Source organism: Anser cygnoides, chromosome 10, assembly GCF_040182565.1.
Source record: "Anser cygnoides isolate HZ-2024a breed goose chromosome 10, Taihu_goose_T2T_genome, whole genome shotgun sequence".
Classification (NCBI taxonomy): Eukaryota; Metazoa; Chordata; class Aves; order Anseriformes; family Anatidae; genus Anser; species Anser cygnoides.
Genome location: NC_089882.1, coordinates 13,842,758 through 13,866,892, shown reverse-complemented (window position 1 = coordinate 13,866,892; position 24,135 = coordinate 13,842,758). Strand labels below are relative to the sequence as shown.

At 49.4% G+C, this 24,135-nt stretch overlaps 2 protein-coding genes across 12 annotated transcripts in view; both read left to right on the top strand.

Moving 5' to 3' along the window:
- The first annotated feature begins 3,345 nt into the window (after positions 1-3,345).
- Positions 3,346-20,791, top strand: TPRA1 (transmembrane protein adipocyte associated 1). Of its 7 annotated transcripts, XM_048068872.2 has the most exons (12): positions 3,704-4,042; positions 5,493-5,672; positions 7,230-7,432; positions 7,586-7,718; positions 10,217-10,303; positions 11,933-12,005; positions 13,018-13,097; positions 14,291-14,401; positions 14,801-14,861; positions 15,927-16,029; positions 16,647-16,727; positions 17,802-20,791. In XM_048068872.2, the coding sequence occupies exons 2-12, from the start codon at positions 5,640-5,642 to the stop codon at positions 18,034-18,036; spliced, it is 1,200 nt and encodes a 399-aa protein (XP_047924829.1). In that variant the 5' UTR covers positions 3,704-4,042; positions 5,493-5,639; the 3' UTR covers positions 18,037-20,791. The 7 variants fall into 7 exon arrangements, with proteins under 7 accessions (XP_047924837.1, XP_047924856.1, XP_047924853.1 ...); XM_048068880.2 differs by lacking the exons at positions 3,704-4,042; positions 5,493-5,672 and adding an exon at positions 3,346-3,500; XM_048068899.2 differs by lacking the exons at positions 3,704-4,042; positions 5,493-5,672 and adding an exon at positions 3,371-3,500 and having other exon boundaries at positions 7,234-7,432.
- A 1,806-nt stretch (positions 20,792-22,597) lies between these two features.
- Positions 22,598-24,135, top strand: part of CHCHD6 (coiled-coil-helix-coiled-coil-helix domain containing 6) — a 110,866-nt gene continuing 109,328 nt past the window's right edge. For 4 of the 5 annotated variants that reach the window (XR_010833914.1, XR_010833913.1, XM_048068937.2 and 1 more), the window contains exon 1: positions 22,599-22,774. Coding sequence is in view for 3 of the 5 variants with exons in the window: in XM_048068937.2 (XP_047924894.2) it covers positions 22,685-22,774 (90 nt within the window). In the remaining 2 variants the exon portion in view is untranslated. Of the gene's footprint in view, positions 22,775-24,135 lie in introns of all 5 variants that reach the window. The other variant, XM_067003071.1, reaches the window with a different exon arrangement.

Here is a 24,135-nt window from a genome sequence, read left to right as displayed (position 1 = left end):
TCTGGTGCCCTGTAGCAAAGAGGGGCACCTGTGCCACCGAAACCGGGCGGGGAGCTCCGAGAGACGCAGCGTGGCCACGGGCTGCTGCTCTGTGAGGATGCAAGGGGGTAAAATGCCCCGGCCACAGGCTTTTTCACAAGTGCAGGTGGCTTGGGTTTTGGAGAGCTATCTTCTTCTCTGAAGGGTTTCGGGCTGGTGTTTAGTACCTGCACCCGGATGTGGGACAGAAACCCTAAGGCAGGAGCCAGCAGGAGCCCAAATGACCTGGCAACCCCAGGCCCAAAGGCCTCTTCCAGGAGCCGATTCCGCCCCGTGCAGCAAAGCAGAAGCAGCACGGCAGGAGCAGGAGGGTGGCTCAGGACTGTCGGCCCACGATTGCCCCTGCCTTGGGGCAGCCAAACAGGACAGCGGCTTGAAGGTGGGTGAGGTGGTGCTGCCTGGCAGGGCCCGAGGGATGCCTCCATGAGCTGCTCTCACCACAGGGTGCCACTGTTCCTCTGGGCACCGGATAGCCAGACACTTTTTCTGTCTGTCCTTCCCAGAGGACCACAGCCCACCTCCGTGTCTGTGCCAGCTGTGAGCGGTCCTGTGCTGGAGCTGGGGTGCTCGGCCTCGCTGAGGTTGGGCAGCTAAAAGCGCTGCTAAAATCGGGTAGTTTTTGTGCTAGAGACCGTGCACTGGGGTGTGCGAGAGGGCTGTGGTACCGGCAGGGCCTGCTGGCACGAAGGCTGTGGGTCAGGACACGCAGAAGCTCTGCTGTTCCTCCCTCACAGCTGCCCAGCGCCCTTTTGAGTCTGAAACACCAGCTTCCCGGCAAAGCACACCACCAGGATTTTGCAAACTGGCGGCTTGCGGCACAGGGGGAGCTGTGGGACTGAGCTCAGAGCAGCCGGGTAGAGATGTACAGCCCAGCGGGAACCCTGTGGTGAAAATTCAGGCCTAGCTCTGGGCATCGGTAGCTCTGAAACAACGCGAGCACATCTGCCTCTGCAGTTGCTCAGCAGCTGAACGGCAAAGCAGTTTAGGATGGGAACTAATGTTCTGTCCAGGAGGCTGATCCAATGAAACCTGAAACGTATTTTAGAGAGATGTCTGAAAAGAATTGAATTTGGTGACAATATGAGAGTGCGGTTATGTTTTGGAAACTATGCCTGCACCGTCTGTCTCTGACACCTACGAGTCAGGCGAGATTTCGGTGCCAAAGGGCAGCAGGGTGTAGCTGGTAAAGCACCAAGTGACAGGGCCATCAGGGTTATACCAAGGCATGCTAAGTATCACTTTTGTCTTGCTTCATCCTGGCAGTGTCGAGAGACACAGCGAGGACCAGCCGAGTGAGCCCGGCCACCTTTATGCTCAGCTCTGGGGAAACGTCAGAGAGCGGCGGTTCTCAGCGTGCAGCAAGGAGATGGGGCAGTCTCTGAGGTGGGAAGAGCAGAGCTGTTTGCACACCATGTGTTTGGGCTGAAGGGCACGGCTCCTTAGTGCAGGGAAACAAGGGTGGATTGCCCATCTCCATTTCAAGGTGGCAGCGAGGAAGGCAGGATCTAAACTGTCATGGTCCTTGGGGTGGCACCCAGTAGCCTTCTATTTGAGAGACAGTTTTTGGTGTCCTAAGGGCTGGGCTATAGCCTCAGAGTGAATCAGATGGAAAGAGCATGTGGATTGGAAGGCAAAATCTTTCCTTCTGACACAGTAATGTGGGAGGTAACACGTTCAGTTAGTTAGAGCCTGAGGCTAGAAGTGAGAAGACGCATCTTCTACTCCTGGCTCTGTTGCCAAGGCACTTTTTAGTCAGAAGCACTCCACCTCTCTTAGAATAGAGGTGTCCCTTCTGTAACTCAGAGACCTTGGGGCCTGCTGAGCCTTAGAGTTTGGATCCATAAACAGAACATGCCAAGATACTGCAACATATCATTAACCCGAACGACAATGTGAGATGGAACAAGCTGAGGACCGGCTGCTCCAGGTGTCATTCCAGTGGCATGACACCAGCATAAAAACCTGGTTCAGCCTGGTAGAAAATCAGAGGAATGGGGCTGAGGCAGCCACCAGAGTCCAGGGCGCATCCCGTCCCCTCCATGAGGTTTGCTGCAGTGAAGCTGGAAATTTAAACCTGAGAATAGTGCCAAGCAGACTTATCTGAGAAAGATGCAAGTGTGGGGTGGTCCCAAAATAACTCCGTGCTTGCTGTTCCCTAGAGCAGGTCACGCAAACTTTTCTAATACAGGGATCTTCTAAAAAGGTATTGCCTGTGTACAGCAAAGTGCAACGCAGCCGAGGCCTTGCATTCCTACAGAAGCAATCCCTAGAGCCCCAGGTGAACCACAGATAGGAAAACCACGTCAGTGTGACCTCGTCTTTGGAGTGACTCAGGTAACAGGCATCCTCCCTGAAACTGGGATCTCAGTCAGACGGCTCTTACTGCCAAGAGGGACCTGCTGATATTTAGCCAGCTATTTCCTTTAACTTCCTTGTTAAATCTTGCCTCATTTCTCCCAGCTATGTCCCTGTTTGCCATACTGAACATCTTTTCTCACCAACTGGTGTTTGCACCTCCCAGTCCTGCTAACGAATTTTCCTATTCCCCTTTTGCTGCTCTTGTCCAAACTATGCCGAGCTAGTTCAGCTTCAAACGTTCCTTAAAAGCCAAACTCTCCAGCTCGTTAATCATTCTCTCCTACAGGGTGTTGATTACAGCATCCGGGTCACGGAGGAAAATTATTAACTCCCCTGCTTTTAATAAACAATTCCTCTATTGAGGTGGCCTAAAATCCTTGCTCTCCCAGTCCTGGAGGCGCACACTAATGCAGGTGCCGGCTCACACGAGCGCCCATGGCCACATCTGTGCTCTCGGGAGCTGGGTGTGACGCTGCCTTGCCCGGGCTGCCCCTGAAAATCCGAAGCAGGCGGTGCAGCCCAGAGCCTGCTGCGAGCGCCGAGGGCACGGCTGCCCCTCCGGGGGCTCAAGGCAGCCATTTCGCTGCCCCACCAGAGCAGTGTTGGGGCTGTTGGGCGCCGCCAGGTGCTGAGGGCAGCGTGAGGGCCCTGCGGGAAGGGGACGCCTGCTGGAGGTGCGAGGGCAGGCTGCGGGGCGCTGCTGTCCCCTGGGGGGGTTGGTGAGCGCCTGCAGCATGGCCCTGGGGCATGGGGTGTGCGTGTGTGGGGGGGGGGAAGATAGGCTGGGTAGACCTGGCCGCCGGGACTGGGTTCCTTTAAACCGCAGCGTGCCCGCCCTCCGAGTCCCGCCTCCCCCCGCTCCCCATTGGCTGTCCGCGCTATTTCTTTCTGCCTCTCCATCCCCACCTGCCTCCCCATTGGCCTTTGCCCTCCCCCGCTGAGGGACCGTCTCTCAATAACCCTCCCCGGAGCCCAGCCGAAAAGGCTCCGGCCTGGTAGCCGCGCCCCGCTCCCGCCTCCCTACAGCGACGCTCCCCGGCGGGGCCGGGGCCTGGTGGGGCTGGGCCGGGCCGGGCCGGGCCCCGCGGCTGAGGGGAGGCCGGGTAGGAGCCGGGGGGGGGGGGGGGGGGCGGCGGCGGGGCCTGCCCGGGGGGCTGCGGGTGCCGGGAGGGGACCCGGAGCCTGCAGCCTGGCCGCCGAGCGGGGCGCGCTGGGGGTGGCGGTGCTGCTCCGGCGGCTGCCCCCTTCTGGGGGGGGGCTTTCGGCCCGCGGGGGCTGGAGCAGGGGCGGGGGGGGGGGGGGAGATGGGGGGACGGGGGAGCGGGGCGTTGGGGCTGCCTCCTGTGGGGTCCTGCAGGGGCTAAAACGTCAGCTGTAGCTGTTTGGGCTAACAGGGAGGTTTGAAAAGCTGTCTTTAAAAAGAAGAGTAAGAGAAGGGCTTTTTTCGCTTGTTTTTTCCTTTTTTTAAACCTTGAAATCAGCGAGGCGACAGTTAAATTTAAGCAGGAGCCGGCGGGCAGCTCCCTGCTGCACAACCCCGGTGCCAGGGAGCCGGGCCGCCCGCCGGGCTCTGTGCTCACCCGGTTTCCCGGCGCCGTTTTCAGGAGGAAGGCGAGCGGTCGCTTCTGTCAGAGCCAAGGCTCAGGTGGGTGCGCGGTTCGGCTCTGTGGGGCCGGGCTCTGGGCGAAGGCAGCTGCCGGGGACGTGAGCCCCAAATTGTGCGGAGCTCCCACAGCGCTGGGGTCAGGAGCCAGAAAGCTAAACCCGGTCAGGGAGAGGCAGTTATCAGCCCCAAAGGTGCCCAGGCTCTGCCTCAGTGACCCCACAGGGTATCGCCGTGTTTCCTCTCCAAATAGCGCTGGAGATGCCAGTGCCTGGGCAGAGCAACAGGGCTCAGCCAAGTCGGGCTGTGCGCAGAGGACCGTTTTGTTTTGGCTTCTGCCTGACAGATAGGGCAGCCTGTCAGGAGGGAGGCCGTGGCTGTGGCACCGGGCTCCTTTCGTGTGGCCGGGGCTGACTTCAGCCCCCGTGCGTGGGCCGGGCAGGATTGCCCCGGGGTGCGGTGAGCGATGGCTCGGATATGCTCAGCTGACTGCGTTTATTTTGAGGGTTTGGAGAGCCCGCTGTAGGGAGCGGTGCTGCTGGGATCACAAAGCCTAGCCCGATCCCTGCCATCAGTTCCCGGCCCCATTGCTGTGGGGTTTTTGCCGGTGACTTCCACCAGGTCAGGGCAGACCTAAGCGTGAGGATGGTGCTGTGTGGCTGAGGGCTTTGGCTGCCCCTCGCAGTGTGCTGGGCGTCCTGCTGCTGTGCCTCTGTGCGTATCCCGCCTTGGGAGGAGGAGCAGGATCCCAGCACCAGGTCACGGTGAGCAGCCTGGCACAGCGGTAAGCTCAGTCCTGCTTTGCCCTTTGAAACTTGTGACTGGAGCTGGCTGCTAGACGTGGCCAACCCCTCTCCTTATCAGCAGCTCGCTGCTGTTGCGCGATAGTGGCGGATTGTAGGGGAAAAGAATTGGAGCCTGTTTGTTCGTTTTTATAAGAACGTGTTAGTTCCCATGTAATTCTTCTGTAGCTTTTCACTTGGGCTCTTTTCAATGGGACGAGCAGATCAGATCTTTGTGCCAGGAACGTTATTAGAGGGTGTGATGGTTCACAGCTGGTGATGTTGTTCTACCCGTGCTCTGTGAGGTTTTTCTCTACCCTTTCCAAGCCTTTTTAAAGTTAGGTAGAATTTCTTCTGTGTTGACAAATGTGAATGCATTTGTACCTTGCTGCTACTGAGACGCAGGGGTCAGGGAAGTGTTTCAGAGGAGAACGGAGCAGAATTATTTAGAGAAAATCATTCTCAATGGTGTCAATTCAGAAGAGTGCGAAACTGGAGGGGAGAGAGGACACTTCTGGAGAGCTCTGCCATGTGAAGGTTGTTTGCTGGAACCTCTGCTAGAACTAGGGTTTGTTGGCACGCACGTTGCCACCTCAGCACAAAGTTGATTTTTCCAGGTCTGTGTGTGTTTGTTTGACGTGACGTCCCTTGTGCAGCGCAGCACATGGCAGCCGCGAAAGCAAATCCCGTTTCAAAGTCTCTGTCAGCAGGGGTGAATCAAAGGGAGGCTCTGTCAGCTGGGAGTGACTCCTCAGAAGACCTGGGAAGAGCCTCAGCTCTGAAGAGAGGTTTGTGGCCACAGTCCTGAGCAGTCTGTGGGGAAGGTGCTCCCGAGCACCTCCTGAATTGCCCGACAGATGACGCAGGGCCGTGCTGCTTCTTTCCGACCGGTGAGTCACCCGGCATCTACCAGGGAAGCTACCTGCTGACTCCTGTCATTCAGGCTGTTGGTTTTGCTGTGCCAGCCAGGGCTAAATTCAAACAGGGAGAATTTTTCTGAGGTGAATCCTGGATTAACTATAGCACACAGACTACTAGAGTGCTATCTCTGGCACCACGCATCCCTAAGAGGGCAGTTGGTCGAGGTTCTTCTGGATTTGTCAGCGGTGACTGCATCTCTGGGGAGTGCTGGGAGAGGTGACAGGACCCTGTGCTTGCATTCAGCTCCTGGGCAGTGTGTTAACAGCGAGGGTTGCTGTTCTGGGGTATGAAGAAGAGCGGGTCACTGTAAGATGACACTGAATCAGGAACAGGTTTGCTAATATAAATCAGGTCAAAACTCTAATCCCGCTCTCCAGTACTGCGTGCCAGCATCCACTTGAGCTTCCAAAATGATTTTGGAACCAAGAGAGTGATGAACTGCTGTCACTTCTGCTGCTATGACACTTAGCGAAGCCACTGGCATGGGTGTGAAGCACGTGGGATTTAATGGATAGTGGAGCAGAATAACACAGCAGTGTAGGGCCTGGTGGACAGACGGATGGAAGAAAACGTGTGAATGTCCTCTCAGGAAAGGCAACTCAAAAAGTTTCAGCAGGAGATGGGAAGCTCTGCCTTGTCACTTTTCCAAGTGGCTAGAGAATTGTAAGGTAGGGCAGGAAGAAGAGCCAAGCTCCGCAACTCCTGTGATTCTGACTGTGTAGCTCTCTGCTGCCGGAGAGTTTGGCCTTGGGAAACTCACCAGGTAGGACTGCACCCGGTCCTGGACTTGTCGACTGCCAGTTCGCACAGGTGCTGCTCTACGTTGGAGAGGTTCACTGTGATTGAGATTGGTGGGTAATGAAGCTGGAGAGCCTTATGCTGGTCAGGTCACTGACAGGCACTGTCTTTCCGTATCCTTACTGTTGTGCTTTAGATCAAAATAATTCTGGTGTCTTGTGGAGGATTAGAAGAAAAGTTCTGAATTCTGGCTTTTGCCCTTGTTGTTTTCTGCAGATAGTGCAGTCCCTTTTGGTAAAAGTATGTCAGCCCTGACTGTAGGGTTGGTAACAGCAACAAGTTTTAGGTACGGGCCTTCATTTTTTCTTTGCTGTAGTTGAAATTAATTCATTGACTTCTTGGTCTTGGGAACTGGAATGGTACAGCAGAGTTTGTCTCTGAGGATGCCATGCATTGCTGCTGAGTCTTGATTTCTTCTATGAATCTGCCAAAGCTCAAATCACAAAATCACTCCAGCTTAGTATGCCACTATGTTGAAGGTGCCTGTTGCTCTGACACAAGATCCTGGTTTTCCACTGAGTACCCTAATGGCTGTGTGCAGGGCAGGTGGCATTTGTTCTGTTGTGTAATGCAGTCCTTCTGATGATGATAATTTGCTGTAACAAGCAGGGAGCAGTTGTCCAGGGGCCTAATGGAAGCGATGTGCTTTTTTAGCTCTGACTCACAACTGATTTAATGTTCCTTTTTCTCTGCTGTTGTTGTCCTGTGCTGTGCTTGACCTGGACCAGAAAGAAGGCAGGATGCTGCAGTCCATGATGTCTGCGATGAGATTCTCCGTGTCTGACAACGTCACACACTCTACTGCCCTGGTGACAGCACTAGATAATGTGACAACTTTGTCTCCAAAAACAATGCAGGTGATCAATGACACCAACATCACTGTGCCACACAAGTGCCTGCTGTTGCTCTATGAGGACATTGGGAAATCCAGGTGAGAAGGAGAAAAGGGGATCACAGCCTAACCCTGGGCCAGGGGAAAGAGCTTTTCTTCTGAGAGTTTGGGAGAGAAGGGACTGGGGCTGGTACCTTGCCTTCTAGATGCTGAAGAACAAGAAAAAAAAATTGTTTTATTTACTTTTTGCAGAGTCCGCTACTGGGATCTTTTGCTCCTGGTTCCCAATGTGCTTTTCTTTATGTTTCTTCTCTGGAAGCTGCCCTCTGCCAGGGCCAAAATCCGGGTCACTTCCAGCCCAATCTTCACCACATTCTACATACTAGTGAGTACCACTGTGTGCTTTTGAACTGATTGAAGGAGTGTTTTTTATTACCACTCATGAACGATATCACTGAACCAGTGGAGAGAGAGAGAGCCTAGACCAAATTACACAGGGATAAAATTTATTTTTAGTCAGAGGGATATTACCAGAAGTAGACACTATTTCACTGTTGAACTCTATTTTTCAGATTCTGGGAACGTCCGTATCTGGATATGGGTGATTTTTGTTCTGTGGTGACTTATCTTCCTTCTTTTGTTGCTTTGTTGTCTTGGGGTCTAGTACCTTCTATTCTCCTTCCTCTTTACAGTAAGTCATGTGACATGAAACTTGCTTCTCACTGAGGTAGTGAAAGTGAAACACTGGAGAGCAATTTTTGTTGCCCTTGTTAGAAAGCTTGGTCATCTAGTGTAGAAAACAGTGACGTGACAGGGTTCTGGTTAGTCTGGGAATGCGGCAACCTTACCCAGTCAGTTTTTCCCATCGTATCAAAGTGGCTGCTAGATGATATTCCTGTTATTACTTAAGATGGAAACATAGGCAATGCAGTCACAGTTCTCAAACGTGCAAGATCTTTTCTGTTCTCTTCTCCCCAGTTCAGAAAAGCACAGGCAACTTCTGATCACGTTCAGATAGTCTCTGTAGTAATCTCTGAACATCGGTCCTACTAACTGATTCTGCTCACAGGGCATTGTAAATGCAGCTAGGAACCTGCTCGGATTTGTGTGAAATGTCATTCAGAAGCTTGATCCTAGGTGTACTTTGAGATCCTAGCTTGCCTCCAAGCAGCATGATGTGCCTGCTCTTTCTCAGTGGGATGAGTACAGGCTGTGTAAGTAAATGGGTGTTTGAACTGGGTTAGATTGGGAGGCATCCTTCAGGCAGCATACAGGTACTGGCATGGCAAAACCCGTAGTGCATCAAAAGAGAATGTAAGCTGCTAGCCTCAGCTGAATCTTTGGTGAGAAATCTTACAGCTCCTACAGGTGTGAGGTGTGGGCACCGGGCTCGTGCAAAGTTTTGGGTAACCAGGACCATGCACAAATCCTCCAACTTTAAGAAAATATTACTAGCTATTTCCAGCCTGGATTTAAGTCTTCCGTTCCGTTTCCAGTAACGCAGAGGGGTCAGCAAGAAGTTCATTCCAAAGGCTTTGAAAAGTAAAACTGAGAAACCAAAGGAAAGAAAAAAAAGTGAACTGACTGTATGCTGTCAGCATCTTCAGAACAGAGTGAGAAGTGGCATGTGATGAAACAGCCTTAGAGGAAAGTGCTTTTCACTCAGTTTGATCTTCTGGACTGAGTTTTTGGGAGATGAGGATGTTAAGTGTGTTCTGTGAGGATTTCCTTTCAAATGGCTATTTGACACATTTTGAAGGAATGCTTTCTTGTGGAGTCAGTGATTAAAGCTAAGTTAATAGCTTTGGAAGAGTCTCTACCTTCTTAGAGAGGAAGCAAAAAGGGTGTGTTTTCCTCTCTGAGTTGTTGCTGCTCCAGAACACGTTATATTTGGGGACCCTTCTTTTTTTGTCAGTGTTTTGTCCTCAATTTTTGACCCCAGAAGGGAATGTCACGCTATTCTTTTGTGCTGTTGCATCCCCTCTTCCTCTGAGGAAGCAATCTGCAGTAGGTGACTTATTGGTTGTTTCCATTCTCCATCCGTCTTGGAATAAGCTTGGACTTCCATTTTGTAGTAGATTTAGCTGTCTCATACCTTCATCATTTGTCTAAATTAGCTCTTAACGTGGAGAACTTTATCCAGAAAAATCTGTCCTCTCAGAGGGTAAGTCTGCACAGCAGAGGGTAGATATATCCAACTGAGGTCTTAATTGCAGAGTATAGTTGTGACAGCACAGGGGATGGCAAATTAGCCTTGCTGTGCTCTGTGCTGCCATGCTTAAATGGTGTGTGAGCTGACTTGGGTATCTTGACTTTGCTCTGTGTGCTGGGGTAAGATGCTTTAAAGCTGTTGGCTGCGTTGACTTCCCTTCTGCATTCCTGAGCATTGTCAGCGTTGAGGGAAAGAACTGTGGATTTCAGCTTTATCACGGATCTGAAGTGTGGTAGTTGGTATGAAGTGGCTTCTGTTATCTGATGCCATTGGTTTATTCAGTCATACCAAGTGCTTTATCTTGTAATTTGGAGGGCTGTATTTTGTCTGACTTTTCTCCTGCCCAGCCCCAGCAGACTGAAGGGTGGGAAGAGTTAGATTATTAAAGCACGGTTGTAAAGGAGTGGATGAGAATTCCTCAAAACTGTTTAATCTGACAGCTGAGGAAATATGCCCCTTCATAAATCCTAAGCCAGTACTCCCACACCTGACAAGCCTGAGGAATTTTCTTCAGGAAATTAAATTGAATCTATTACGTGGAGTTCTCAGTACACGTTATCAGGCTTCGAAGCTGACCTGGAAACAGTATTCCAAAAGGGTGTCTGGTCACTACTGCATGCGTGCCTTTGGACGTGAGCTTACTTGCTTATTTTTGATACCTTTTCACGTAGGTGTTTGTGGTGGCTTTGGTTGGTATTGCCCGTGCTGTTGTCTCCATGACTGTGAGTGCCTCTGATGCTGCCACAGTTGCTGATAAGGTAGGTACAGTACGCATTCTAGAGGCTCTGCTTCATGCGGTTCTGGCCACAGCATTCTGCTACTGCTTCCCTTTTATTTGCATGCAAGAAGAATGTGTTTTTGTTTGCACTACTCACAGCTTATGTGGGCTATGGAATCCTATTCTGATAGCTGTATCTAATTGATCACAACATCCAGGGCTGTAAAACAATGGACTTCCTAAATTAGACACAAACAGTGGCAGTTAAACTTTCCTGCAGATGGAAAGCTGTGCTTTGCAAGAGCTAAACAAACATTCGGATACCTTTAGTGGATAAGCAATAACTGGCCTCTGTTGCTCTCGCTATATTTGAGGGGCTCTTGGAAAAATACTGAAGTCTTTTGTGTTGAAAGTAAATAAAACAGAATTCCCTTTTTGTCCTGATATCTGAATGTCCTTGCAGTTTCTCTGAGCAGAGGGTGAACCCTTAGCAAACAGGAAATAGCTTTGTACATGTTGTTCCTTTGTAATCGTTTGCCTTGCAACAGAATATTACCTAAAACAACAAAAAAAATCTGCTGCTTGAGCTGTTGGAGGAAGAAGGGCTGCCCGGAGTACAGGTCTTCTACCTTTGTTCTCTGGGATCAGTGTGATTCTCTTGCTTTCCCTGTAAAAGCATTTTAAGGCATTGCTTGTTGTGAGTAGCTGTACGTTTGTAGCACTTCCACTCACCTCTGTTGAACAGATGGATGTCCAGGACTCGAATAATGGAGAAGAGGTGAGAAGGTGCTTTCACCTTGCTGAGAAGTCATGCAGGAGGACAGGCATTCAGTTAGTCTTTCCTGTGGGCTCATGTTCTAATATGCCTTATGTTTCTGTTTTCTCTCATATGCACATATATTTTGCTCATGTATATGTGCATATACACGAGAGAGAACATCTCAGAAACTATAAGTATATTTTCTGAGAAGTCTTATTGCATGCCTCTTAAAATATTATGTATATTCAAGAGAGCACCAGTGCTCAGAGAAAAGGGATAAATAAGCCAGAATCAGGGTTCTTGTCCTAAATGTGGCCCTGGTTTATTGTATGAATTTCTGGAAAGTCACTTCACCTGCTTTTTGTCTGATCTTGTTTCACCAAACGAAGCCTGGGAGTTAAAAATGACAAGCTGGAAGCTATTCAGTTTTAGAGTTGAATATACTCTGGATTTGGGGACCAAAACCCAGACCTCCTTCTTGGAGGAGGGCATAATACTGAATTTATTCAGTTATAACTGTACTGCAGAATTTTCTGCTTTAAGAACTGTCCCTGTTTGAAATTACACTTTTAAGATCATCTTGGGTTGTTGCTTCTTGAGAGTACAGCAGAAAGGGCACTTTCATGACAAGTGACAGATCCATGAGCGTGGCAAACCGTGACCACTCTGTCTCTCCGGAGGCAAGCTGTTTGCTTTCTCTCACACAATTGTTCTGTTCAGACAAGATCAGACCTTGGGACAAGCATAAAACTCGCATCCCTCCAAAGCACGAGGAAGGTTTGTAGAAATGACCTGTTCCATTCAGAGGCAGCTATGCCCTGGAGCAGAGAATGGAGTTTTGCTGTATTAACTCCTAACTGGTTCCTGGCTCCTTCTAATCATGTTTGTCTGGTTTCTGTTATCCCTCAGATCCTGTGGGAGATCACAAGGTTCTTCCTTCTGGCGATTGAGCTGAGTGTGGTGATTCTAGGCCTTGCCTTTGGTATGTGCCGGGAGTTTGAGTGCTTTGAATGTTTCCTATTCCCTTTCTTTCCACAGATGCTGTATCTGTAAGCTTGTAGAAATGCTAATCCTACAAAATTAAGGAGTTCCAGAATAAAGACAGAGGAAAAATTAGTGTGTTAGAAATGGCTGAAAGCCTGATTACATTCACAGTTCTATGGCTTGTACAATTGCAAGATTTATCTGTGCTTTATTTGTCCTGCATGCTTGTGGTGAAGGAGTGTACAGCTTAGGTGAAGACCTTTATGCAGAGATTAACTGTCTGGCCTTTACTTAAATCGCTTTTTATTTAAAGAAGATGGTTACTTCTGGGGGTCCTTCTATCTGCTTCCCACCTTGGTTAGTTTGAGTCCATCCTGGCTTCATTCAGTCCATTTAGCTGTACTTGTAATCTGTCACTCTACTTGCAGTTGTACAAGTAAAAATACTTTTTGGAGCACCTCTTGCTGGGGGTCAAATTTGGGGGAGAGGGTAGGCATCTCCGTCACATCTGCCATTAAGACATCTGAGCACTGTCTCTTTCCTCTTTGGTGGGGTTGTAGAATAATTTAGGTTAGAAGGAGCTCATGGAGATTGACTGCTCCAACGTATTTCAGTGCAAATTCTTCTAAATTATGTAAGACCTTCTCCCTTCCTCTAATCCAGTCTCCCATCACCATTTTTCCTGGAAAGAAATTAAAACCTGTCCGTGTAGATGATGATAGAATCATTCCTGATTTTTGCTTGTAATCCAAGTGACAGGACTTGGTTTCTCACTGTATTAGTGTGGGCAGGAGGAAGCAATTAAAAACCTGTTATTTTACAAGTGTTACTTTGCCTCTGAAAGGCTTAGCTCTCCAAATGGGAGCAGTTGACAGGGGTTAAGTAAGCTTTAAACTTCCCTTGAAGGCCTGTGGAAATACAAATGTTTTCTTTAATTGGTTTTGGAGAGAACTGATTTTTAGCAGGGATGGGATTGCAACCTGAGTCACTTCTGTATTCCTTAATTCCAGGTCATCTGGAGAGCAAGTCGAGTGTGAAACGCGTTCTGGCGATCACTACAGTGCTGTCTCTGGCATATTCTGTCACCCAGGTGAGTACATCGGAGCGGAAGAGTTAGCCTTTGCAAAAGGAGTGACTTGCCATGGAGTTTGTTAGGTGTGGGATTCCTGGAATGTTTGGGAGGTGGCAGCTTTGCTCTCTGGACAGAGTTTTGGGGGAAGATTGGATGCTCGTGGTGGAGTATGAAGTTCCCCAGAGCACATGCTAGACCATATCACCCTGTCGTCTCCATGGCAGGAATACCTCAGTCGAGGTCAAGAAATAAGATGGAAGTTTGGATGGGTTGCCTTGTTCATTGAATCTTGGAACAGGAGTGAGTGTTTTTCACATCTGAGCCACAGATTTTGGGTCTAGCCTCAAGTACAATCAAAACTAGATGGAGACACCCAAAGTGCCTTTGTCAGTATGGGCTGTGCACTGTGCCTCTTGTCTCCTGTCTCTTTGAGAGATGAGAGCTCTTGCTTCATTTCAAACGAGCAGCTGGCTTGCTAGCTCGGTTATTAGCTGTGTCTCCCTCTCCCTGGACAATGCAGTGTGTGTCTGGGTTTATTTTTCTCATTGGTATGTAAGTGCTCAGCTCTGTGCCTCTATTTGGGGCGGCACCAGAACAACACACAGATGATTGTTCAGTGATCAGGCCCTGGTGTGTGGAGGCAGTGAACTGATCATTGCCACATGATATCCTGGAGGAGCCTGATTAAGTATCAAGTGTTTGAGAACCGTATCAGAGGCTGATAACGCTTACAAATTCTTTTCTCTCTCTACTGTCAGTATGGTAGCTTCTATTAATATCATTTCTCAGGGATTCAAGTGAAGAAGACAGTCTTCTTTCCTAACTCCTGCACAAGTGCAGGCATTTATATTCTGGATGTTGCAGCAGGAAAGGTGTACTTTAGAGATGGAAATTGGAGCGGAACTGTTTCAAATAGATGACTGCTTGAAACCACTCTCCTCCCTTTCTTCAGTCTCTTCTCTGGAATGTCACTGATGCTGTATCCCTTTAGATGCTGATTCTTGCCACGTTTTTTTTTCCTATCACTTCTTGTTTTCTATTTTTTCCTATTCTGGATGAACATAACTTGGCCTAAGCAAGGTAACAGTTAGGTCTTAGGTGTGGCACAGACAACTGTTAACTGAACTTTCAACGGTCTCATTTATACACACACCTACTGTAGTGAGGATGCTGACTGTCCTAGTGTAGTGATGGTGTCACTTCTCTCCTAGGGGACCTTGGAAATCCTGTACCCTGATGCCCACCTCTCAGCAGAAGATTTCAACATCTATGGTCATGGAGGGAGGCACTTCTGGCTTGCCAGCTCCTGTTTCTTCTTTCTGGTAAGTACGAGGCACGTGTTGTGCACTCTGACAGCCTCTTTGTGATTTCTGAATGGGGTAGGGAGGATGATTTGAACATAACAAGGCCCTAGGCCACCTCCTGCCTCACAGTGCAGCATGATGCTTTTCATGAGACAAGGAAGCTGAAGCAAAAAAGCTTGTGTAAGCTGTGACAGCTGAATCTGAGCTGATCTCAGATGTTCTTTGCTCCCTTGTTTCTCAGTGACCAGACTTTGTGTGCTGATGGGGTGAGGTGTGGAGCCTTCACGTGTGCCCTGGGTTTAATGTCAGGGAGCCTGTGCCCCTGCCCTGAGACATCTAGGAAGTGTGTGATGCCACTCACTGCCTCTGCAAGGCTTCCCGAGCAGCCGTGGAACAGTTATTTCTTTGTCTCAACAGGTCTATTCCTTCGTGGTGACTCTTCCAAAAACTCCTCTTAAGGACCGGATTTCTCTGCCTTGTAAGTGCTTGTAGTGTGTTCCGTCATACAGGTGGGGACAGCATCATGATAAAACATAGGTGGGAATAAGAGGTTCCTGTATGTGATTGTGCTGAAGGTACGTCCTGCAATTTAAGGGTACAGAAACATGGCAAAGGACTCAAGTTATCACTGGAAAGTAGGATGTTGTGCCTTTTGGAGGGCACGGTGAGAGGAATTACATTGCAACTTCAACAGCAAATCAGTTACATTAAGGAAGCAAGATGTAGTAGCTTGGTTCTTGATAGAGATCTGAATATATAATCTCCCAAGAGCAATAAGAATTGGCTTCTTAATAATGATTTCCTTTTGAAGTGCACATACGATGTTGAAGTGTCCATGCTAGTCAGCCTGTGAGAAAGAGGCTGATTGGAAGCTGCTTAATACGTTTTATCTGGGCGTTTACTTTAAGATGTTTTTCTGTTGGTGTGTGCTGTTTATTTGCTTGTGGAATATCTGCAGTTCTTGAACAGGGAGAGACGCTGCTACTAAGATACTTACACTGCACTGTGCTTTCTCTGTGTAGTGTTGGTATCCATGTGTGGGTACCTGGAGGGAGTGGGTATGTGGCACAAGCAGGCAATCCTGAGCCAGATCTGCCTAGTCCAACATACCCCACTGTTCTTGTCCAGGTGTCCTGAGCAGTTTTGCTAGTCTGCAGATCAAAAGGATGCAACTTCTGGTTCAGCTGGGGAATTTATTTTTTTCTTATGTCCAAATAGATGAGTGACAGTGGTTCCAGATGTTTGCTTGTAACATCTTTGCACATGTTGCCATGGCCACATGCTTTCAAAACCCATCTTCAGTGTGTGTATTTGCGTATACACATGCAGGAGGGTCTGGGTTAGCCCATTATACCTCCATCAGTCCTGGCAGCATGGCACAGGAAAATGTCATCTCAACTCCTAAGAGCTCATAAAACAACCAAGATGCTGAGATGCTTACGTTGGGTTTGCCAGCTCTGTCAGACAGGACCTGTTATTTGCATGGCGCTTTCTGGTGCTTATGAGGTTGAGCTTCATCCTCGTGTTCATGTCTTCCCCACAGCCAGGAGGAGTTTTTATGTTTATGCTGGAATCCTGGCACTGCTGAACCTGGTGCAGGGCCTGGGCAGTGCCCTTCTCTGCGTGGATATCATCGAAGGACTGTGGTATGTATGCTGGGAGGGAGGTCCACAGCCCAGTCTCTCATGTTGCATTTGTGTCCGTTAACACTGCCTGTCTCGAGAAAACAAACCTCCATGGTGTTCCTAAGGGGGAGTAAAGTTGTTGGTTCTGTTTCATGCCAAAAGAATTCTAAATCATCAGGAAGCTTGAAGTAGGGAGGTCTCTGGAGTGCGTCCTTCACAGTGGCCTTGAGGTGGTGGGAGAGGCCAGTAGTTTGACTCCACTGATGCCTGGCCACTGGCTTGTTTCATAGATAACAAGGGAGTAAATAGCCTGTTTGCTAGGAATAGCACGGAGATGCTCATGGTCATATCTGGAGTCTCATTCTGCAGAGATCAGTCATCTTCCATTCGTCAAAATTAGCAGCACTGGGGCTTGGAACCTGCAACATGGCATGGCTTCCTCTTGAGTGTCTAGGAGAGGTGACGTTGGTGGCAAAGTCTGTTATTCTGCATCAGTCTGATATTGGTTAGCAGAAGACTCTTCTTGTGCTCTGCTTGGACGCTGCAGGGAAATGGGATCATATCCTCTGGGTGGATGTGGCTGGGGTTGTCCAGTTGTTGTGTTTGAGTCCTAAATGTCTTCATGTTCCCTTTTGCAGCTGTGTTGATGCTACCACGTTCCTTTACTTCAGCTTCTTCGCACCTCTCATCTATGTGGCATTCCTGAAAGGCTTCTTTGGGTGAGTAGCCAGGAACAGGGATTTAGGGAGTATATATTGTTAATTATTTGGCACCTGAGTTTTTTTCAGTCTGTAGAAAAAGGCAGTGACTAGAATGCCAGTTAGGGAACCAATTTTTTATCTCTGGCCTTACTGTTTTTCTTGCATGACCCAGGGCTGGTCACTTCTTTTGTATGCAAAGTTGAGCCAATATTTGTATTCTCCTGGAATGCTTAAGGAGGGTCACTTCAGCGTCTGCATCCTGTTAGTGCAAAGTTCTGCGGCTGAAGTTGGTAACTAAGTGGTTAGTGAGAGGTTGAGTCCTGACAGATGAATCGGGCTCCTGAGTGGATTTTTAACACCTTTTTGGTAAGGATCTGGGGGTTAAGTGACCCCTTGACTGGGGATTCCTATACAACGGGGTAGTCACTAGTTAAAAGCACTTGGGAGTGTTTATTACTGGGTTGAGGGTGCCGCCGTGTGGCCACTCAGGAGATTCATCTTGATTGGAAAAGTGCAGTAGCGTAGGCTGTAACTTTTAGTATCCACGAGCAAGAAACATCAGGCTTTTGAACAACCAAGAACAAAAAGTACTCCTAAAATACTGAAATGTTTCTGCTATCTTCTGAAATCAGAAAGAAACAGTTTCTGGAGTCAGACGTGTAACAGAGGCATGTAATCTCTGTGAGATGGAGACACATGTGAAGTACTTGTATTTTGACTTTCCTGATGCACATGAATGGAACGTGAGGTGGAATCCTCTTGTTACCAGTAGCCAGGCCTGCTGTGAAGTCCGGTGATGTTTGGATGCTAAGGATCGCCCTCAGTGCTTCAGAACTTGGAGTTGCTTCCTGCACTGAAGTCAGGGCTCTGCCATTTTTATTTCTCCCAAGTAGCCTGGTCCTAAGCTACATTTAGCATAATTTCAAGTCAATCACTCCACTAGGTGTATTTCAGGACTGAACGCTCATGTGAAGGGTTCTTCAGGACCTGACTACGTGGGTTTTGGTGCTGCCGAGTTTCAGTTAAGGACAGGTGGCTGTGATGAGACACCGCATTGCTTTAACGTGTGTTTTAAATCTTTAATAACTCCAGGTCTGAGCCGAAGATCCTTTTCTCCTACAAATGTCAGGTGGATGAACCTGAAGATGTGGATGTGCACCTACCCCATCCGTACGCTGTTGCCAAGAAGGAGGGAATGGACTCTGGGTTCTACTCCAGCACTCAGATCGACACCGCAGCGTACCTGGATGACGTAGCCTCTATGCCATATCACGTGGGCAGCATCAACAGCATAGACAGTGACCGCTGGAAAGCCATCAACGCCTAAGGCAGGGCTACCCCCTTCACATGATGCCTCGTTCCTTTCCTTCTAAACACCCTGATACACAGCCGTTAGGATGTCCATTGGAAGTCTGTCCTTGGCTATCTGCCGTGGCTTTCCTCTGTTCCTTAGGATTTCTGAAACCTATCGTGGAACTAAGTTGGCAGCCCAAATCCCGTTGGAAAGAACACTGTCACTACCTGAAAACAATCCAGAACAGCTCTCTTTGTAAACCTATGAACACCAAACCTTCGCGATCCTCTATGTTCCAGATGTGAATCTGATCCAGAAGCCAGGCCTGACTGGCACCTCCTGCCTTTCAGTGACTGACAGCACTTGTCTGCCAATTAAGGGAATGGCATTTAGGGATGATGCTATTGATCTGACTGCTGTATTCTACACATATTGAAAGAGTTTGGTGGTTTAAACCAAAGATGGTCTTCCTGGGATTTCTCAAGCAGCACAATTGTCTGGGTCTTGTCATAATGTAGCAGCACAGGCAGCAATAGCAGCCTCTAAAGAGGGAAGCCAGTCAGCTGGGTTCATCTCTGGTTTCAGCTAATGCTAATGAAAGCTCTAAGTTGCTAGGGTTTAAAAGGACTTTGTTGTGAGCGTGTGGGGAGGAGAAGAGAGGTATGAAGAGGAATGAACTGTCCAGTGTGCCCTGGGACTATTTTGGAGGGCACAGGCTGGTAGCTTAGCAGCATAGATGTGAACTGACAGAGCAATGGGGAGACAGAAGGACAGACAGCACGGCTGAGCTGAGGTAGCTGTGAAACAGTGTGGAGACTGCACCGCTGTGCGTCTGAGTTCACAGGGACAGCTAGGTAACAACACTGAGCCAGGGCTAAGTTTCAAGAATAAAACCTGTGAGGTAGGGGTGTTCTACATCTGCACCCGGCTTTATGGCTCTTGCAGGGTCATGGAGAGGGCTGCAAGGGAAGCTGACTCTGCAGATGAAGGCTCCAGAGACATTCAGATGCCGGAGGCAGAGCAGAAGTCTGTGATAAATCTGAGCTGTCAGCGTGTAGTGACTGGGAGCTCTCAAACACCACAGGCATTCTGGAATCAAGCTGGCTGGGGCTGGTGTTCTAGGTTGGGAGGTGGGTGCTCTGCTACAGCTTCTGTTATGTTACAGTTCAGATCCTCAGATTTCTTCTGGTCTGAATAGGTTTTATGGCTTGTTATAGTGGAAATAGTTATGTGCACGTGGAGTGTGGTTCATTTAAAGACTGTCTGGGACTTACTAATCTCTTCCACACTGGAATGGGGACTGTTGTCAGAGCTGTCTGGCATGCAGTTCCAAAACATTGTGTTCTAATCCAGGGACCGTTAGCTGAAAGCTGCAGTAGACTGGTTTCTGAGACAGATTGTGCTCTCCAGGGACGAAGAGGTTTATTCTTCTAGCTTTGGGGGTGCTTTCCTACCTGAGTCCTACAGGTAGGTGGAGATCTGCTATAGTAACTTTCCACTAAAAATGGTAGAAAGAGGGAATCGGAAACACTTGAGTACCATGTACATCTCTTGCCACAACTCACTGCTATTTCTGAGAAGGAATATTGATGTGAGAGTTTCTGTGAAATCATCATGCAGGGTGCAGTGTGGAGGCATTGGTTTGGGTCATGAGTAGGCAGGGGGAAGCATTGGCTACTCGGTGTTCCCACCATAGAGGGAGAAACAGTTTGGATAAGAACACAAAGTTCGTATCAGTTGCCAAAACTATGCAGGCTCTCTGCTTATCTATTTTTTTGTTAATGAGCAATGCAGCCTCTCTGTTCTGCTGCCTGTGGACTTTGCCCTGCAGGCCTCTAAGTAGCATCGACAACTTTAAAAAAGGAAAAAAAAAAAAAAAAAAGAAAAAAAAAAGAAAAAAAAAAGAAAAAAAAAAGAAGGAAAAAAAGGCTTCCATGTGTGAAACTAAATTTTCCCATGTGGATCAACAGTCTCTCACATTTCCCTTCCTTGTAATGACTGTGAAAGGGGTGGACAAGCAACTGGCCAAGTCAGTCCTTGCCACATTAGAGAAGTGTTCTGTGCTCCCTCCCATTGCTTGCTGTGAATCGGCCTGAGCCACGCTTGCTTGCCTAATCTAAAAGGGATGGATGGTGTGTTGCCTGAATTGCCCTACTGCTCCTAATGCTGCTTACAACACCGATCCTGAGCTGCTGTTTGGAAGTGTGGGGAAACCTGCAGAGCTTCCCTGGAGCTGGTGGGCCTTGGACAGGTCTGAAAGATCTGAAAGTCTAAGCAGTTGAGAAATAAAGGAGCAAATACTTTTCCATCCCAAGGAGTATTCACTGACTAACGCCCTGAGTGCAGGGACTTATCATCCCTCCTTGGTGCTGTGAAGAGCAGGTCCTGAATTTGCCTCCTTATCAGCTGGATTCAGTGCTGAAGGATCACCGGTGCAGGTGGTCAGCGTGTCCATCCTGTCCGTTGCCGGCAGGGCTCCAGGATTTCTGGAGTGTCCCGTGTTCTGCTGCTGAGGAGCTTCTGTGCTGGGTCATGGACTGACCTTCCTCCTGTTGTATGTGTATATAGTGCTTTGGGCCATGTCCACAATGGTCCTTGAGCAGAAATGTGTTGTGTGGGGGGTGCAAAGAGACTAAATATAGAATAAATGTATATATATTTTTTGTAAAATAAAGAGAAAATTGTTTGGCATAAATGGTCATATGTTCTTTTTCAAATGATCCATGTTATGGAGAAAAAAATATTTCAGATTAAATAAAAATAAACCCTGAACGAGTTTGGCAGATAATATTGGAGTTCCATGATGTCTTTTTGTCAGAGACAGATTTTTCCTTTTTGCACGCCTATTACTAGGGCAGAGCAGAGAGTGGTTTCCAGGTCTACAATAGAGTGAATTTCTCAATAACTGGGTCTTGTTCCCAGCCATGCCTAGTGTCAGGGGTCTCTGCTGTCGGTCAGCCTTCCCCTGTTGCTTGGGAAAAGGCTCGTGTGGGAGTAGGCAGTGACTGGTGCCCAGTTTCTATTCTGGGCTTTGAGATGACTGTTCGTGGGCTCTTTCAGTATGAGAACTGAGTGCCATCAAATAAAATGAGCAGGTGGCAGGTTAGAAATAGAGGCTTGCGAGTGGGTTTTGGGAAGAATCACTGTGCACTTGACTCGCTTACACTTCTTCCTTGGTGCTAGCTGTTGGCTTTACTGAGAGCTTTGCTCTTTAGCTTGGTGTGTGCAATGTTTCTGTACTGCTGTGCAAACAGCTAATGCTGTTTTGCTATTCTGCACTCTCGGGACCTCAAGCAATAGGAGAAGTCCCCAAAGTACAAGGTATTACACAAATAACAAAGTATTCCCCACTCCTGGGAACATGCTATAGAACATAGATAGTGATATCTTGCAACGCAGCGTCCTAGATATTCCCTTAGGGCTGGACAGAGCCCTGTTGATGAGACAGCTGTGGCTCTGCAGTGAAGGGCAAGTATTAAACAGTTAAAAATGTTCTGATGCACAACTATGATACCAAGACTTTATTAACTATTATCTGTCTAGTCACAGATGCACAAAATTGTATGGGTCATCATGTAGGCTGTATTTCTAGGAATCCAGAAAGTTTATTTGGAAAAGATCCTCCAAAACTGCTGTCTCTAGGTCCAGCTGCTTGTGCTATTTTTTTTTTTTTTTTTTTTTTTTTCTCTCCCTTGCTTTAGCATGTGGGTCAGCTGTATTTGGAGCCAGGGACTGTGTCTGCAAAGGCCTGCGTGATCTGGGGCAGTGCGTAAGGCCAGGCAAGGCATTCCTGGGGTGGCAGAGGGGAATGCCCCCTGTGTTTGGGCTGCTCTGCCTCAGGGAAATGTGTGGTGAAGGGGCAGGGGAGGGATGTGGGGCCACTCTTCTGCTTCATCCAATTTCCTGCAACCTGGAGGAGAACCTTGGGGCTCGGAGACGAGCATCATGCCTTCATACTTCATTTTCTGTGTGGTAAGGTGTGTCGGATTTTTGTGTTTCCATAACTTTTACCCAGTAAAGAGCCCCCACACGTTTAGCGTATCGAAGTGGAAGCCTAAGGGGGCGGTTTGGTCCCGCTCCGAAGGATGAAGGACGGACAGAGCAACGGGTGTGGGAGGGAAGGAGGAGGCCTGACAAAGGCCTGGGGCCAAATCCACATCTGAGCCGTTCTGCTGCAGGAGCGTACTGCAGAAGGTGCTCACAGAGGGATGTGCTGGTGCTCTCATGAAAACTTTGATTTTTTTTTCTTTAGAGGCGCTCTGTGTTGTTACCAGCCTTGAGGGCTGGTTACCACGAAGGCAGGTTGGTGTGGGTGGGCGAAACCGCTCTCCTCAGCACCACAACCCGCTCACCCTGTCAGCGTACAATCCGCTGTTGTTTGGACTAACGCCCCAGTACCACCCCCTGACTATGACGAGCAGAAATGCGTGGAAAAAGCGGTTTAATGGTGCACATCGCACCGCGAAGGATGAGGGGAAAACACTCCCAACGCGCCTGCACCGCCGGCAGACTACAACCCCCAGCCTGCACCGCGCCGCGCAGCCAGCACCGCGCCGCGCTATTGGCCGTCCAGAAGCCATCCACCAATGGCAGGCGGGCGTGTTGGCAGGCGGCGGAAAGGGAGTGTTGCCGCTCGGGTCGGAGCCGGGGGGAGCGGTGTCCCGGCGGCCGCCCCGGCGGCATGGGGGGCAGCGGGAGCCGGCCGGGCGGCAGGAGCGTCTCCTTCGGCCGGGACGAGCGCGACCGCGTCCGGGTGCTGCAGGGCGTCAGGGTGAGGGGGCGCGGAGGGGCCGGGCGCGGCGCCGGGGGGGCGCCTCCGCGTTGAATCCCGTTGGTTTTTTTATTGCTATCGCCTCGTCCGCGCGCTTTTCTCCCTACAATTCCTTCGGAGCGAGCCCTCGCGGGGAGTCCCGTCGGGGTCGGCTCTGAGGTTTTCACTGCTCGCCCTGCAGAAGTCACCCGAGGCCGTGCCGGGCTCCTTTCAGAGCGCTCAGCGCGGGTGAGGGGGCTCCTGCCCGGCTCCTCGATGCTGAGGAGCACCAGAGGAGCAGAGGAGAAGGGCAGCCCCTTGGGGTCTGCCCGGTGCCCCTCTGCTCAGCACCCCCAGGGCCAGGGGAACCTGCTGGTGGTGGCGGCACAGTGACCTCCATCAGCTTGCCATGAAGGGGGCCACCTGCGTTGCCCGGTGCCTGGCCGTCTGCAGCTCCTCGTGAGGTCCAGGTGGCTGTGCACAGCCTTGCAGGCCTCTCTGCCTGGCTTCCAGGAGGAAGAGTTTCTCTCCTGTTGGTTTTTCTGTTAGTTTGCTTTGTGAAATGAAATAGCCCTTCCCAGCTCTTAGCGCCAAAGAGGTTCCTTGCCTTGTGCAGTTGTGTATACAGAAGTAATTCTGCTCGGCCTGCCCGTAACTAAGTCTGGCTTTGTGCAGGCCTGTGCGTTTCAAGAAAAGCAGAACGAAAGTTGCCGTAGCCCCTTTATTTCTCTGTTCCTTTGGACATCTCTCAGGGTAAGAGGGACTGGTGCAGAGCACCGTGCCGATACGTGCCTGCGGACTCACTGCCCAGGGTTGCCAAAGGCCAACTGCTGTCGGTGTGCGCTTCCACGGGATGCTGGCATAGGATTCTGGCTTCCAACCACCACTAATTTCCATTAAATTCACGTGGAACTGAATTATTTTTGAGATACCTACTGTCTAGTACTGTGTATTATCTAATAAGGCTGGTTTTCCATAGAGAATAAGGTTAAATTCCTAAAACAAGTAGATGCTGTCCTTAGCTTTCAGCTGTATTGGAATTGATACCGAGAGTCCTCCCCGTATCATCCCCTGCTGTGGGGATGCCTTGGCAATGCTGCTTGTCATTGCCTTGCTGCCCTGTCATTTCTCTCGTGGTAGGCATTACATATCTGGGGTTATTTCTCACCAAATCCTATTGCGAAGGCACTGTGCGCATACACGCGTGTTTGTAAATAGTGAAAGTGTAAAGCGGGAGGGCAGAACAGCCATGACGTAACTGGCAATACTTGGTCTCCTTCTATGATAAGGTCAGCTTCTTAATGGCACCGAGTCCTTCTGGACTTCAGCAAGGCCTTTGATACTCTCCCTCACAGCATCCTTCTGGATGAATTGTTCACCTG

Excerpts from the sequence above, each read along its gene's own strand:
- TPRA1 (XM_048068872.2), top strand. The coding sequence starts at position 5,640 with ATGACGCAGGGCCGTGCTGCTTCTTTCCGACCG. Across the intron at positions 5,673-7,229 it reads GTGCTGCTTCTTTCCGACCG|AAAGAAGGCAGGATGCTGCA; the intron begins GTGAGTCACCCG and ends GACCTGGACCAG. Across the intron at positions 10,304-11,932 it reads CTGCCACAGTTGCTGATAAG|ATCCTGTGGGAGATCACAAG; the intron begins GTAGGTACAGTA and ends GTTATCCCTCAG.